This window comes from Anguilla rostrata, chromosome 7 (genome assembly GCF_018555375.3).
Source record: "Anguilla rostrata isolate EN2019 chromosome 7, ASM1855537v3, whole genome shotgun sequence".
Classification (NCBI taxonomy): domain Eukaryota; kingdom Metazoa; phylum Chordata; class Actinopteri; order Anguilliformes; family Anguillidae; genus Anguilla; species Anguilla rostrata.
This window is the reverse complement of record NC_057939.1, coordinates 8,011,513-8,027,215: the sequence shown is the minus strand read 5'-3', so window position 1 is coordinate 8,027,215 and position 15,703 is coordinate 8,011,513. Positions and strand designations below refer to the sequence as shown.

Genomic DNA, 15,703 nt, shown 5'->3' with positions numbered 1-15,703 from the left:
CTCTCTTTGTAATCCTGATCAGCAGCGGAGTCCCTGGGTCAGACGAAAAATAAAACAAATAAATAAAACACCCCGGGTATCGTTTTCCCACATCGCCCGGCTCCGTAACCGTGGAGACCCTCGCTGGACGGTCACAACCCCTAGCGAGTTTGGTTCTTCACTCCTGAATAAATAGGCCGGCTGTTTTGTCCTTAGCTTCGATAACAGAACAGAACAACAGCAAAACTCCAGCACATATATACTGTGCTGTCCCTGTGAGTTTGCATGGCCTCCATTTAAATATTTCACCTCAATTCTCAATGACCAGTGTCAACAGAATTTTTAATTTGAAATGTCTGGTATGTGTCAGTTGTAGTTCTCAAGACAGCCCTCAGTATATCCATGGCAACACCAGAAGAAGCTTCCGATATTTTGTTGTTACACTCTATCTTTTTTTTTTTTTTTGATATAGAACTTATATTGGGGAAATAGTTAATATCATTTGTCATTTATCCATTGTATTGATTCGTTTTCTAGTCATCAAAAGGGTGTATTTTTACTGAAGCTCTTTTGCTGGATGGTTTAATGCTTGTTTTGTACTTTGTTTATTCTGCCATGAAGAAGACAGGACATTATAAATGTATTTCAGGATTCCAAAATAGAATACGATGGTTCGTAGTGCTTCATAAAATAAACTTTGTGAGGTCTATATTCCCGTCTGAAAAATAGATTTTAATTTTCAGTTGAATGATACAGTGAAAGGATTTTGTTTTAGTAGGTGAGACTACATATCTAGTTATTTACTGGTTGAAAACAGTATTTTCTTTTCTGGAAATCCCATAGGCTTTTTTTATTTATGTGTTTCCTGCTGGGATTTTCACAGCAACTGAAACTGCGATTTCAAATTATTTCAGTTTACCTTCCAGTGTATTATCAGTGACCTGAGAGGCAGGGGGGGAAACAAAAAATAATTTTACCTTCAAGGAGAAGCGGCGACTTTGTGCATTGCGTCCCTGTTTGTGTATGGAAGCGATATTGCCCTTTAGGGCGGCTTGTGTGACCGTCTCATTATGTTCCCTCGCCAGCCTTCCCGGATTATCTCCCGCCTAAATCTGCCGAAATTACTGCAATATGGCGGCGGGGACCGGCAGACGTTAGCCGGACTGCGCCTCGGCCGTCTGAAAGCCATCAGCGCAAACAGCACGTCTCCCTCACTGATCCTCCCTAGAACAAAGTCTGCCGTCCGCGATACGCCGCGCGGCGGCCTTATCTTGTTTATTTGATGGAGTTTTTCAAACGCAAACATTTTCTTTAGATGCACTCTGAAAATCTCGCCCGATAAAAATCAGTGCAAGTTAATTGCACGAGATAGGTACCTGCTTATTATTTCCATTAAAACACAGTATAGGGCTCTCTCTCTTTTTTAAAATGGTGTCGTACTGTTTCTGTTCTTTAAATCCTTTCTTCTTTGCTCTTTTTCAAGTGTAGATGAAACGGTTGTTTTTCTTCAGAAAGGGGGGGAGGGTGGAGGTGGGGATGGGGGGGGGCAACTACTGCAGAAAACCTGGTAACAATTGAAATGCAGTAAAATAGTTTTTGCCCTGGTGTGACTGGTTAATGATTTTCCCTCTCCCGTTTGTGTGTGTGTGTGTGTGTGTGTGTGTGTGTGTACGTGTTAGCGGCTGTGTGGAAGCTGCAGTCCCTCTGGGCTAATGCTGTCGGGGATCAGTCCCTGAAACTCTTACTGACCTCCGGGTTGAATACATTCCCCAGCTCTTAACGTTTCCCTGGCACGGTCTGAGGGAGGGCCAAGGCATCCAGGCCGCCTCGCCGGCGTTAAGTTGGAAGGATTGCAGGAGTCCCTGGGCAATTTTTTCTGGGCCAGAGCGGTCCCGAAACGGCATTGTTTTTAAGGGTTCATTGCCAATGCTCGAGTGTTTTTTTAAGACTGTAATTGCTGAAAGACATAATTGTAGCAGACTTTGAAGTAAAAGTCATTTTGGTTTGAGTCCACCCTTAAGTGAACTGCTAACAAGTGGAGCCAGGTTTTTAGTAGGGGAGATGTATAGATACTGTCCTGCTGACTCTGGACATTTTTTTTCTTTTGAGCTTTTTTCCCATGCTAATGCTTTAATATTACTGTGTTTTAGCTACCGAAATTTTCCAGATAGTTATTGTAATAACTATCTAGTTTTTCGAGGTATGCAGGCAGATATTTTTTATTTTCCTGGTGACACCAGGTTCCTCTGAACACCCATGGAGAACTGGTTTTCCTTATGACCTGTTCATGGCTGAATTGCAGGCGAAACGTGATAAGCGAAGGCTGACCGCAACATTTAACAAAGCGTTTCGTTCGGTTTCTGTAGCATCCGTGTTCGAGGCCAGGACGAGGCCGGGGGACGCGTGAGTCATTGCTGTAGCTTAGTCACCTGTATGCAACAATTCTGAATCCTGGGGAAATTACTCATTAGCCAACGTGTGTGTGTGCGCGCGTGTGTGTGTGTGTGTGTGTCACCGCGAAGGCTCCGAAACGAAAGCGGGGGAGTAAAAAAAGCACCTCCATCATCAGAGCCGATGTTTATTGTTTACAGTTCTCCGGGTGGCGCCAGGCCCTGGAAAAACAGGAGCCAAACAACACTGTTTTGGGGAGCGGGCAAATTCTGCGGTTTTCTTTTTTTTTTTTTTTTTGCAGTCACAATCGGAGCTCTGGATCTAAAAAAAAAAAAAAAAGAATAGAAAGAAAGAGAAAGAAAAAGAGAGGGAGGAAAAGGGGTAAGGTATGTTATAACAAACGGCGGCGTGAGCGAGACAGAGGGTGGAAGGCGCACTTATTGCAAGCGAAACGCGCTCGGGTTGGGGGGGGGGGGATGTGGGCGCTACACCGTCCGACCCACCCTCTCTCCGCTCCGGTTTCGGTCTGCTGCGGCCTTTCTGCCGTGGAGCCAGTCTGACCCGGGGTGCAGACGCCCCAGACCCCCCCACCCCCCACCCAAAAAACCCCCGCCCGCCCCCTCCCCAACACAGCCCTGTCCTATCTGAAGCTCTGTGTTATGTCTCTGGAATTAACAACAAAACCAGGAGGAGAAGGCGGGCCGGTGAGCCTTAAGACTAAGATAAACCCTCAGAGGTGGGCTATCACACGAGGCGCATTAGAAAGAAAGGAAATGTTATTTATATGCTGTAAATAATTTGGCGCACTGATGTGGATATTAAAGAATTCAATATTAAGATATGGGTATTGAAGGGAAGTTGAAACGAGTTATACCCAGCCAGAAAGTGTCACATATTTTTTTTTTAAGAAGGTGTAAAAAATTTTATTTAGGTGAAATAATATAATTATTTGTTATTTGAAAATTTGTAATAGTGTAACATTTACTGTGCTAATTTTTTTTCAACGGTAGTGGTTGGATGATGATATCCTCAAAAATGAAAGATGGTGTCATGTTATATTTTTATCGTTGCTAAGTAATCATTAAAGACAGCACTCTGACAACTCTTAGGGCAATTCTTCTCTCGGTTTTTCCCAGTATTTTATCAAATGTCTAATGAAGGCAAAAGTGTTCCCGAGTTTCATGCTCTACATTTGTAAAGTAAGAAAAGATTAAATTTCATTCTACGCTCAACTTCGCTGAATAAATAAATAATTATATTGAAATGAAAGCCACACACAAATCATCCTAAATTGCATTTTTTTTTTGTGAAATGTAAATGATTACCATGAAAAACTTAAAGTGATTTTTCTTTTTTCAAGAAAGTGGTAATGGATTTGACATTTCGGAGCACTTCAAAGGCATGTTGCCCTGTAGGCTCCGCAGTAAATTACAATATAAAGGAGAGGATTTGCCATTAACTGTGTGTCGAGTGTACGCTGCTCCCTCTTTATTTATTTATTTATTTAGTTTCACCCCCAAAAACACGAGTCGTTTTGTCTGCGCCGTGGACTGGCACGTTTCATTCAGCGCTAACGGACATGGATGACTCAGATGTTTGTTTTACAAAAGCCCTCCCCCCGCGGGCTGTCCGCCCTAAAAAAAAAAATTGACGCTGAAGTAAGTCGCCGCCCTGGTGTTTATTATCATTTTATTTTATTTGCTTGTTTTGTTTATTTTCTTTTTTGTTTATGTGCTTTTCTGTCTCTTCTGCCCTTGCTGCTAAGGTGAGGAGGGGGTCGGGGGTCGGGGGGGTGGGGGGGGGGGGGGTGGAGGTTTGTGTGTAAAATATACAATCCGGCGAAGACTCAACTTCACCGGGTCACCGGGGCGCGGAGCAGGCGTTTATTTTGGGAGACGGGGGGGTGGGGGGCAGGTCTCCCGGTGGCAGGGTGACTGGCGGCTGGCGGCGCTGGCTGGCCCCGGCTGCTCGATAACTGCACTCTCCCCTGGTCAAAATCATTACGGAGGAGGGCAGCCGGTGGCGATAGAGTCGTCCCCGTCCGCAGGAGAGCAGCAGTGCGAAGCGAAGCGGTCTGGGCCCACGCGCCCCGCACCTCGGGGTCGACGTTTTGGATCCTGGAGGAAGCGGCGCCCCTTTGTACCCATGGGCAGAGCACACAATGCTCCACTAAAAAATACAGAAGTCTATAAATATTGCCTCAGATGTACGAAGAGTTTGACACAATTTAAAACCTTTGGCGTTGTAAGGTTACAATTGCCGTTTTTATAAATGTGATAATTAAAACTTAAACCGATCAAAAAAATGTTTAATATCTTTACAGAAGTGTAGCAGCTCTTTTTGTGTCTCTTTGAGTAGACATTGTATTTGGGACATTTTAAAATAATCAAATAAAATATCTAGATAGTGGTGTTTATAAATATTAGCACATCTCGATAATGCTCAAATAATGCCAAATTTAACAAATGTATTGCATGAGTATTACAATTTTGTAAGAAGTAATCTACTTCTTTAATAATTGAAGATAATGTGATATGGTTTTTTATGGTGAATGGTAAAGGTTGAGTTTAAAAAAAAAAAAAAAATCTGTTAAAATTACTTTTAGCATTGTCCATAATGCACAAAATTATTTCAAACAATGTCAAACAATAAATATATATATGAGTAAAATATTTCTGACAGGTGATTGAAATATCACTATTTAATCCAGAACAGTGTTGACAACAAATTAAATAGTTTAGTAAAATACATAAAAGTTATGGGCCCAGGTTTAACAAAGATTTGTCCTTTAATTTTGATGTCCAGATAAATACAGCCATTCATTTCTTTTCACAAATGAAGTTACCAAATTTGTCAAACATTTGTGAAGAAAAATATAATTTTGTTGTAATTTGTGCACAGATTTTGATTGAATCCCGACCACGATCTTGGAAAAAATTTGGTAGAATTTTTCCACTAGATAATAGTAATAATTTTTTTATTATTTCATGGCACACATAAAGATTACTTTAATCTTTATGTGTGCCATTGATATCGCAAGGCCGTCTTGTGGCATCTGTCTTCTCTACAGAAAAGTCTGTTGCACATGATTCCCCCCAGGAGTTGTGTGCGCCGGACAGACCGCAGCGCACACAGGCTGCGTTTTATGAACCGGTCACTCCAACCACGCGTCCGGGGCTCCGCGGTCGCGGTCCGATCTCCCCTCCCCTCCCCGTAGTTCGGTGTCGGAGTCCGCCGGGTCGGCTCTCTCCGAAACCACGGGGACAGAAGGGGGAGTCTGCCGTACCTCTGCCCTCTAAATTATTACTCTGGGGGGTGAAGGAAAAAAAAATCTGAACTTTTTTTGCATTACCAGTTTTACTTGTTGAAATGCAGTGAACCAAATACAAATAACGAGCGACACCCTGTTGCCGTGTGCCGTTTAATTGGAGCTTCCCAGGGCTATTGAAAGAGCTAGCAGTGTAAGAGTACACCGCGCTGTCACAAAAAAGGAATGCAAGAGTGCCTAAAAAGGTACAAACTCTTGTCAATGGGGTGGTAGCCTATAGGTACATAAAATTGTACCGCTAGCCAACAATACATAATTCATTTGTACTTTTTTTTTGCTTGTAGAAGGTACGTAATAGTGCCCAAATTATGGTACATTTGGGAAATTTGTTCCTGAGAGAACGAAAATGTACCTCCACAGTACTTTTATTTCCGAGAGTGCGTCTGTGTCTGTTGTGTAGGGTCGTGCCGTGTGCTAATTTTCGTGCCAAAACCGATTCCCGTAACGCACCCTACGAGTTCCCTGCTGTCACAGGGGAGCCGCGAAAAAAAGGGGTTCACCTCCGCCCGTTTTACTTTTGTAAAAATCGTGGGACGAGGTCAGCGAGGTACGTTTCGGGATCCGAAACAAATTCTCTCCCCCCCCCCCGCCTTACCTCTGCTATAAAACCCCAGTTCCAGAGGGATGCTTCTTCCCAGCGAGGGCCGACCTGTGCTCTGTGCATCGTATGTGACCTAAGGGCAGGGTTCAGGCGGGTTGTGGTGGTTCGGGTAGCGTGGCAGGTAGGATGGAGGGGGGTGGGGTGGGGGGGGAGGGTGGGGGGGGGGTCACCTGCTCTTATCGGGGTTGCCGTGGCTGCGTAACGTCCCTCCGTCAGCGGAGGAGCTTCTCTCTGTTCCCTCTCTCGCTGAGAGGATTAGCGCTGGGGTCCCTTTGTTCTGGAAACGGGGGAGACCGCCTGGGCCTGCTCCTCGCTGCCCACCTCTCTCCATCCCTCTCTCTGGCCGTCTTTATCTCTCTTTCTCCCTCTCTCTCTCTCTCTCTCTCTCTCTCTCTCCCCTCGCGCTCTCAGTCCGAGGCTCTCCGTCGCTTTTTCCCCCTCTCTCGCTCTCGCCGTCAGTCTCAATCTCCGTCTCACGATCTCCTCCTCAGTCTCTCTCTCTCTCTCTCTCTTTCTGTCTCGGTCTATCTTTTTATCTCTCCTCTCTATCGCTCCCCCTCTCCATCTGGGTGTCAGTATTTTTGCCTAAACTGATGAATCAACAAACAAGCCGCGCGGGTTCAGAGGTGAAGTGATTTGTGTCCGCGTGTGAAGCAGATACTGAGTGAAGTGGCACTTGTTTAATGTTAGGTTGCCAGTGCCTCTTGAAAGAGATCCATAATGGCCGCCGCGTGGCAGTTGGTGATTCTTGTGATATACAAGGCACCATGTTTTAGGGGGTGGCTGAAAGGCAATAATTTATGTATTTTTTGAAAAATACTTTTACCCCCCCTCCCCAAAAAAAAAAACCCTTGCAGGAGCGCTCGGCCGACAGCGAAGCCGTCTCTCAAAGTTTTATTTATTTTGCGAACGGTGTTAATTATGAGGGGCGGGGGGCCCGAGCGCATCCTGGTATGATGGACTGGCCGTCATTAAATAATTAGGGCGGCCATTATCATTAATAGAATATACAGGGTTATCTGTCGGTTAATGGCGCGGTAATGGAGTGGGCCCTCTTTCTCTCTGGCGCCTGCGCTTTCTTCCCTCACGCGTGCAGACGAGGCCGTACACAGAGGCGATTATGGGGGGAAGCCAGCAGCCTGCCACAGGAGGCTGGGCCCGGAGAAAAGTAGAGACCTTATCTCGGGCAATTAATCAGGCAACTCATATTGCGGGACAATTATTCAAAGCTTATTCTTGAATAACTTATAGCCTGAAGGTTCTAAAAGTTTTTTGTTCTTTCCCCCCCCCCCCCCCCCCCCCCCTTTCCATACCCAACCCCTCCCCCTGACTTTTTTTTTTTTTGGGGGGGGGGGGGGGAGGCGAAGGTCATAGCTTTGCTGGCGGAGAGTTCTGAAGGGGTGACGACTCGGAAAAAGGTGAACGGCGGAGTTTCAAAGGATCGCAGGAGGCCGCGCAGTATAGGACAGCGTGGGTGGCGTGACCATGGCGACGGCACGAGGTCGCGTGTTCTCAGCTTTTTTGCCAGTTGAATAACTGGGAGGGTAACATTTTTTAAACAATTTTTTTTTTTTTTTTTTTTAAACATTGGGCAACGGCGAGCGTAATTAACATTCCGGGATGGCAACGCTGTGGGCACGCGTGGCACGCCAGAGTCGGTAAAAGGAAATAGCTCCGCTATTGTCGCCCGATCTCGCGGCCGGCTGTGACCCCCCTCTCGTCTCGCGCGGACGCAGGCCACTCCTGATTAATGAAGTACAGCGGCCGAAACTTTCGCCGCTATTTATCTCTTCTTCTTCTTCTCTACGCCTTTCGTTACGCTTCGCATTCGGTAACGCCGCGGTCGGGTAGCGCCTCTCCAGAAACCCGCCGTTTTGTGTTTTTTTTACCTTTTTTTCGCTCCGGCAAAAAAAACGACATTAAAGAAACGTTTCAAAGGGACGTAATCTAGCTGCTAGCTGCGTTTTTTAAATGTCAGCGTTGCGTATCTTGCGGTTTTGGGGCCTTCTGCCTCTGCATGTTAATAATGACGCCGTTTCCCCGTCGCTTGTTGGAATTAGAACATAAAAACACCTTATCTGCCCCGTGTTTAACCGCCACTCTGTTTCGGCTCGTATTGATTGGATACGCGCCTCAATAAATGTTGCCGGTTTTAATTGTACTGTCCCTTAATCCGGCTCATTTGTTTTAATGTACGGGAGGCAATGAAAATAAGGAAATCGATGCAGCGCTGCCCCGATAGGGCTGCAGCGTAATGAAGTCCACAAACACTCGCCGTGTCGCGGGGGGGCACCGGGCCGAGGCTCATATCTGCGCGTTTATCCCCCAACCCCCCCCCCGCCCTCGTTTTCGTCCCCCGACCGCCGCCGCGGAAAGTTTCGCTCGCCGGAAGTATCGACGATGGCGCGCGCGCGAGCGGCGCCGATCGATGGAGCGGCCACAACCGCCATCCCCGCCCTCCACCCGCCGCGCTCAGAAACCGCGCTCTTATCTTTTCATTTTAATTTCTGCCCTCCGCTTGATTCCTCTTCTCGCACCCCCATTTTGTTTCTCGGTGTTCTTGATTATAGTCAGGCCTTTTTTTCTTTTCTTTTTTTTTTTCTTTTACCCTTTTCTTTCCTCCCTTTTTTTTCCCCCTCGATTTGTAAATAACACAATCAATTATGACTTCTGCGCATTGGAGTCAAGAAGAATTGTGGCCCTCTTGGATGGAGGGAAATTAAAAGCGGAGATGATTTGCGATTTGTAAAACAAACTAAGGGCTCTGGGTAAATAAAATTGCCCCCCCCCCCCTCCCCACGACCTCCTCATCATTTGATTAGAGGACTCGTCCCCTGAATAAATGCATTAGAGGCAATCATACTCGCTGTGGATATCTCTCTCCCCCATGCGCTGTCAACTTGTAAGGTCTGTATTCCCCCTTGTTTTTTTGTTCTCCTCTGTGTAGCTCTCTGATAGACTAATGTCACCTACACTCTGTGGATCCTGAGGAAGAAGAAGAAGAAGAAAAAAAAGAAAGGATAGAAGAGCTATAAATGCAAATACCGCCTGTGCCCGCTTTACAAATTAAATGTCAGGACATAAAATATCGTCAGTCTCATTTGCTGTAAGAAGGATGACAAATCCATATTCTTAAATAAAATTCTTATTACAGCGCCTGGTAATCATAGCGGAACAAAGACCTATGATTAACGATAGCAATTTATTGTATCTGAGGTGGAAAGGGAGAGGGAAGGAGCAGAGACATCATTGTTATCATAATTCATATCATAAATAACACAAGAGAGCCAATCACGGCGCCGCGCCGATGTCAACCCAAATAACCTTTGATAACAATTACCATAGAAAGCAGTCACAGAAACCCTAAAGTCACAATGTTATCTTATCCCCATTCTATGGTTATAGAATACAACAGTATTACCATATAGATTAGACTATTTATAATAGTAGATGTCATCCCGGGTCTTACTTGCTTAAAGAAGCATTTTTAATGTTTCCATTGTGGGGAAGGGGTAGGTGGAAGTGTCTTTGGGAAGAGATTATACTGTAGCCTTTTATGTTGCCGCTGAATCGCGGAGCTGTATCACACCGAAGCACATTTTGAAAACGGTCGTGCTCGGTCTCAGGCAGCAATTGGGGTGGGGGTGGGGACGGGGGGGTGGTAATCGAGACGCAGGGAGATATTAGGAATCTCTGATATTGCTAAAGATTACTCGGGCGCTGAAACGTATATCTTGTCGAAGGCGTTGTTCTTCGGGTTTTATCTGCTGGTAAAGTTTAAGCCTCGGACGTGGGGGGGGGGGGGTGGGGGGGCGGTGTTCACGTGTGCGCGTGGTTCCCAAAACGGGGCCCCCGCCACGTCGATCCCCGAACCCCCGAACGCGGGCACACCGTTTCACGCTCGTGTGCGTGAACAACAAGGTCTTACCTCAGGGCTGGGAAATTAAACAGGAAACGAGAATTAGCTGGAAATTTCTGAGCACGGCAAGAGTGCTAAATTAGACCCCGTCTAGGTCTGCGTATCTGACCTCTGTGTCATTTATGTGTCACAGCGATGGTGGGGGGGGGGCGGGTGGTTCTATAGCAGCAGTCTTCCGGTTTGGTTTGCATTTGATTGTCACAGATGTTTGGATGATTTCAAGAGACAAGTTATTTTTCGGTCTGTGATTCAGCTGTGCTCAGTATCCATCTTAAGTATCTTCCAAGCAGTTTCCAACAGATTTGCTAAAATAATGCATCTTTAAGGTTTTTCACTAAAATAAGGAAATTAAGTCATATATTATAGTTTAAGGTGACAAGTAGTTTGAGGAAAGCATTTAAGGAAAGCATAAACTTGATGTATTTTTTTGCCTTTATCAAGGCCACAGTAAAAATTCCCCTCCAAGCCCTGCTTCATTAGAAACCCCCTATCAGTAGGAAGACAGACTAAACAGATCAAGATCAAATTGGCTGCATTAAAATAAGCAGTCTGGTATGACGTTATATGAGCAAAATTAGCATTTTTATGGGGAAAATCGTATCAACAGCGTGTGTACTACCACACCAAAAAAGTGTGGTTTTATTTTCCCTGGTCGTTAATGCTCATAATTATTATTCACCTTTCAAGACGAGTAGAATTATTGTTTAGGCTGTTGGATTTTTTTATATCTGGAGTATAACTGGAGTAAAAGCTGCGCTTATGTCCTTCTCCAAGCTGGTTTTTCATCCGTAGTGTTGACAGTGTTTTCTGACTGAAACTTTGTGTTAAAACAGTGAGTGTTACAGAGCTGTATTGTTAAAAGCGGAGAGAAAGGTGTGTTTGATTCATGCTGTCTGAGCATGCTTTGACAGTTTTTTGTGTATATGTCATCTCAAACATCTCTCTCTTTCTTCGTCATTACAGAGGAGGAAGAGGAGCAGGTGCTTCCTGACATGGGGACGTCGGCCGAGGCCATGCAGGTCCCTCTGGATGAGGAGGAGGAGGACATGGACGAAGACGAAGCCGTCAACGATGAGAACTACCTGGGCAAGAGACACCTGGACAGCCCGGACTCCATGGACATGATGCCCGTCCTGAAGAGGCCCCGCCTCCCCGGCTTCAAGTCGGCGGACAGCCCGGAGTGGGGGGTGGAGCCCCGGGAGCCGCTGAGCTCCCTGAACCCGCAGCGCACCCCGGGCATGCTGTCCTCGCTCCACTCCCACGACAGCTCCGGCTCCCTGACCCTCTCCCCCGAGCCGCCTGGGCACGCCCCCTCCGCCAGGGCCACGCCCCCGGCCGTGCCCAGGTCGGCGGACTCCAAGCCCCTCCCCACGCCGAGCCGGAAGTCCAAGATCACCTCCCCCGGCAGGCCCAGGACGAAGTCCCCCAAGAGGGCCAACGCGGGCCCCGCTTCCGGCAGCCCCATACGCTCGCCCAAAGCAGCGCAGAAAGAGAGGAAGAAGTCCCCAGGCCGAACCCGCAGCCCCAAGAGCCCAAAGAGTCCCAAGATGGGCCCCGGCAAAGCAGGCCACCCGCCGAGCAAGGCGGAAGCCCCGCCGAAGGCGACCCTGGCCGCGCTGAGCGAGAAGATGGGCAAGGAGAACCTCCACCTGAGGCAGAGCCCGGCCGCGGTGGCCGAAGTCAAGAAACAGCAGCTGGCGGAGGAGCAGCTGAGGAAGCTGGACCTCCCCGACAACACCATCGACGACTCCATCGACGCGGTGATCGCCCGGGCGTGCGCCGAGCGCGAGCCCGACCCCTTCGCCTTCTCCTCGGGGTCCGAGTCCGAGAGCGACGTCTTCTCCAGCCCGCGGAGGCTCACCATCTCGGAGCCGACGACGCCGAAGCTCACGATCAGCGCCAACAGCTTCGGCAAGGACACCTCCACGCCTCTCCCCATGAACGCCGTCGGCGCGTTGGGCCCCAGCAACTCGTGGACGATGGACGACTCCATCAACGAGGTCATACGCAAGGTCAACCAGGGAGGCCCGTCGGGGACACCCCCCAACACCACCTACCTGTCGTCCCCGTCCGCCTCCCCCCCGACCCCTGAGCCGCTCCTCAAGGTGTACGAGGAGAAGAACAAGCTGGCGGCGTCGGCCGACGTCAAGAAGAAGCTGAAGAAGGAGCTCAGGACGAAGATGAAGAAGCGGGAGAAGGAGAAGCAGAAAGAGAAGGAGAAGGACCGGGACAAGGGGAAGAGCAAGGAGAAGAACCGAGACAAAAGCCGGGACAAGGACAGGGAGTTCTTCAAGGAGGCCAAGCTCCCCTGGAAGGACTTCTCCGCCAAAGACGACGACCAGCGGGACCTCTTCAAGCCCCGGGACGCCGACGAGCCGGCGGCGCCTAAGGTGAAGTCTCGAGACGGCGGCGGCTCCAGGAAGGAGAAGGACAAGCACAAGGACAAGAAGAAAGATAAAGAGAAGAGCAAGAAGGACAAGGAGAAGAGGGACAAGGGCAAAGACAAAGGCAAGGAGGAGAGGCAGAAGGGGTCCTCGGCCGGCCTCGCCCTCAGCCTGAAGGAGCCCCCGCTGTCGCTCTTCAGCCCCGCCGCCTGCCTCCGCCTCCCCTCCATGCTGCCCCCGCTGCCCCCCATCCTCCCGGACAAGGACAAGACCAAGGAGAAGGACAAGAAGAAGGACAAGAAGGAGAAGAAGAAGAAGAAGGACAAGGAGAAGGAGAAGGAAAAGGAGCGCGAGAAGGAGAAGGCGAAAGAGAAGGAAAGGGAAAAGGAGGAGAAGAAGAAAGAGAAAGAGAAGGAAAAGAGGGAGAAAGAGAAGGAGAAGGAGAAAGAAAAGCACAAGTTGGAAAAGGTATGTTCCCGTTCTAAGGATGCTCAATGAAGTGAGGGCAGTAACTTAGCTTTGGACATATTCAGGTGTTACAATTTAATATTGGGAATACAGTGTTTATTATCAGACGTGAATGTTTGTGGAAGTTTCTGAATGTGCTTGACTGAAGACTTAAGATCAGTTTTATTATAAATTTGTCCATGGTACAAAATGTTTTTACCCCCAAAGTAGGTGTGTAAATGAACTGATACGTGCTATGAGCAGGAAACACACTAACTGCTGAGTGCAGCATCTTTCATTTTGTTTTAAGGCGACCGAAAGCTGTGCTAGTTGCCAGTTAAAACTTCGTCTTGGTGTGAGCAACTGATGTTATTTCGCATTTCACAGGCACTGTTCCCGGAGAATTCGTACCCCGAACCTTCCGTTTCGGTTTTTTTTTTTTCCCCCCCGTTCCTCGTCTGGTGCGAGATGCTCCAGAGGGCCACGGCTATCAGCGCGTGTGTAAATCAAACAGCGCATAATGCGGTCTGACCGTTTCTCTGTTGTGTCTCACGGGCTGCTCTGTTTACCTACGGCAGATTCGGTGTCTATCTCCCCGGTGCTTGTGTGTTTGTTCTGAGCGAAAGACGCTCCCTTTTTTTATCTCTCGCCGTCGTCCAATCTCTCCCGCGCTCTGTCGGACAACAAAATGCATCTGTAATGTATGTTCAGCACATAAGATCGCTCGGAATTGATTTGCATAGCTAAGTTGCAAAATCCCTCTTTTCTATTTATTTTTTATTATTATTTTTAAGTTTTTCGCTCCTGAGAGATTCTGGGGGGATTCTGAAAACGATTTTTTTTTTTTTCTCCGCCTTTCCTCGTAAATCTCTTGATCACTTTAATTTTTTGCAAGGCTGCTTCGCCGGTGTCCTGGAGAAGAAAAAAAAAAACGAGAGAGAGAGGGAGCGAGAGGGAGAGAAAGAGAGCGAGGGAGAGACGGAGAGAAAGAGAGCTAGAGAGAGACGGAAAGAGACGGAGAGAGAGAGAGATGGAGAGAGAGAGAGAGAGAGAGAGAGAGAACTGGAGAGTTAAGGCTTTATCAGCGAGTGCCCTGAGGTATGCGGCGAAGGAGCTAAATCCTGAGAGATTAGCAGAAAAATGCAGCACACTGCAGTAAGGGGCTTATGCCACCGCTTGTATTAGTTCAGGTGAAAAGAGTATTGCTTTTACATAAAACTGGACAAATCCACCGACAATGTGTTTCCCGTCGGGCCACAATGGAATCTACTATCTCTGTCTTTCACCTCCTGTCTTGTGAGTTCAGTAAGCTTTGGGATCTAAATACTATTCTCAAGCAGACCACACTCAGAGGTGCAGTAGCTGCAGTTGCGATGCTATATTTTCGGGGGTGGGGGGGGTTATTTTCCTCATTCCCCAAGTTTATATTTTAAGTTGACTGTACGGAGCAAACTGGTTTTCTTGGACATAGTGTTTTTATTATGTCAATGCGCAGCACAAATTTGTGTTCAGTTTTCATAATGAATGGCCTGTTGAAAGCTCATTTTTTGTCGCCAAAAAATTTCCCTTTAATTCCACTGTAGTCACATGTTCCTCGTGCTCTCAGTCATTTCTTAATAATAATAATAATAATAATAATAATAATAATAATAAATGGTGTGTGCGCCCTGCGATAGCTTGTTGGCCTGTCCAATGGTGTATTCCTGCCTCTCACCCAATGCATGCTGGGATAGGCTCCAGCACCCTCCGCGACTCTGACCAGGATAAGCGGGTATAGATAATGGATGGATAATAATAACAAAATATTTTTTAGTCAAAAAGAGGAAGTAATGTTAAGGAGAATTAAATTACTGCAAGGTATGAGACAACATGGTTGATACGCATTCCAGGCCTAATCTGTCATGTGACTGAATCATAATTCTGTCACGTTTTGGACACTGATAAAATACAGATGATTTGATAAAAACATTGATTCGACAGCAGAATGTAATGCAGCATTCAATTCACATTTCTTACCGTCAGTTTTCCTTCGTAAAATAGGTGTGTACGTGCTGTCCTTGTGCTGATTATCAGATCCGATCAATGCATTTTTTGTCAAGTGCATAATACTGCTTCAGTGGGAAGCAATGCGGAATTAAGAATAATTTTTCTTTGCGGTATATTGTAGCAAAGCCACTGACACTGACTTGATAATGTGTCAGAACTGAAGACGTCAAGGTGGTGTTACATAGATGAATTTGAATGAACGCTAAGAGAATCGATTGGACCTACTGTTAGCTCGCTCAGTAGCTACAGTATCTAAGCAGCTACTATGCCAAACAAACTATATTCTTTTATTTTAAGTTCAAGATACATTAACAAACCCTGAAGCATATTTCCAGTAAAAATGTGTAGCTTGCTGTCACTATAATTAAATTGTCCTTCTATTTCTTTGCAGTAGTAAATCTACTTGCGTGAATTGCAGAAATATCTTTATTTCTAAAACGCTATTTCTGTTTACTTTTTTCAATTACTTGCTGTACGTGCTTGTAAGTACTTACTACAAGCAGTCTGACAATTCTTGTGAGGCATTATGGGGAATTACATGGCTGGCCATTCATTTCTGGGTTAAAAAGTAATACTTGCCCAGGGCTAATAAAACCAGGTGTGAGAAA

At 46.8% G+C, this 15,703-nt stretch overlaps 1 protein-coding gene across 1 annotated transcript in view; it reads left to right on the top strand.

The window, feature by feature from the left end:
* taf3 (TAF3 RNA polymerase II, TATA box binding protein (TBP)-associated facto) overlaps positions 1-15,703 on the top strand; it is a 55,715-nt gene that overhangs the window by 24,122 nt on the left and 15,890 nt on the right. The window contains exon 3 of the mRNA XM_064342606.1: positions 11,182-13,070. Coding sequence (XP_064198676.1) covers positions 11,182-13,070 — 1,889 coding nt within the window. The remainder of the gene's footprint in view (positions 1-11,181; positions 13,071-15,703) is intronic.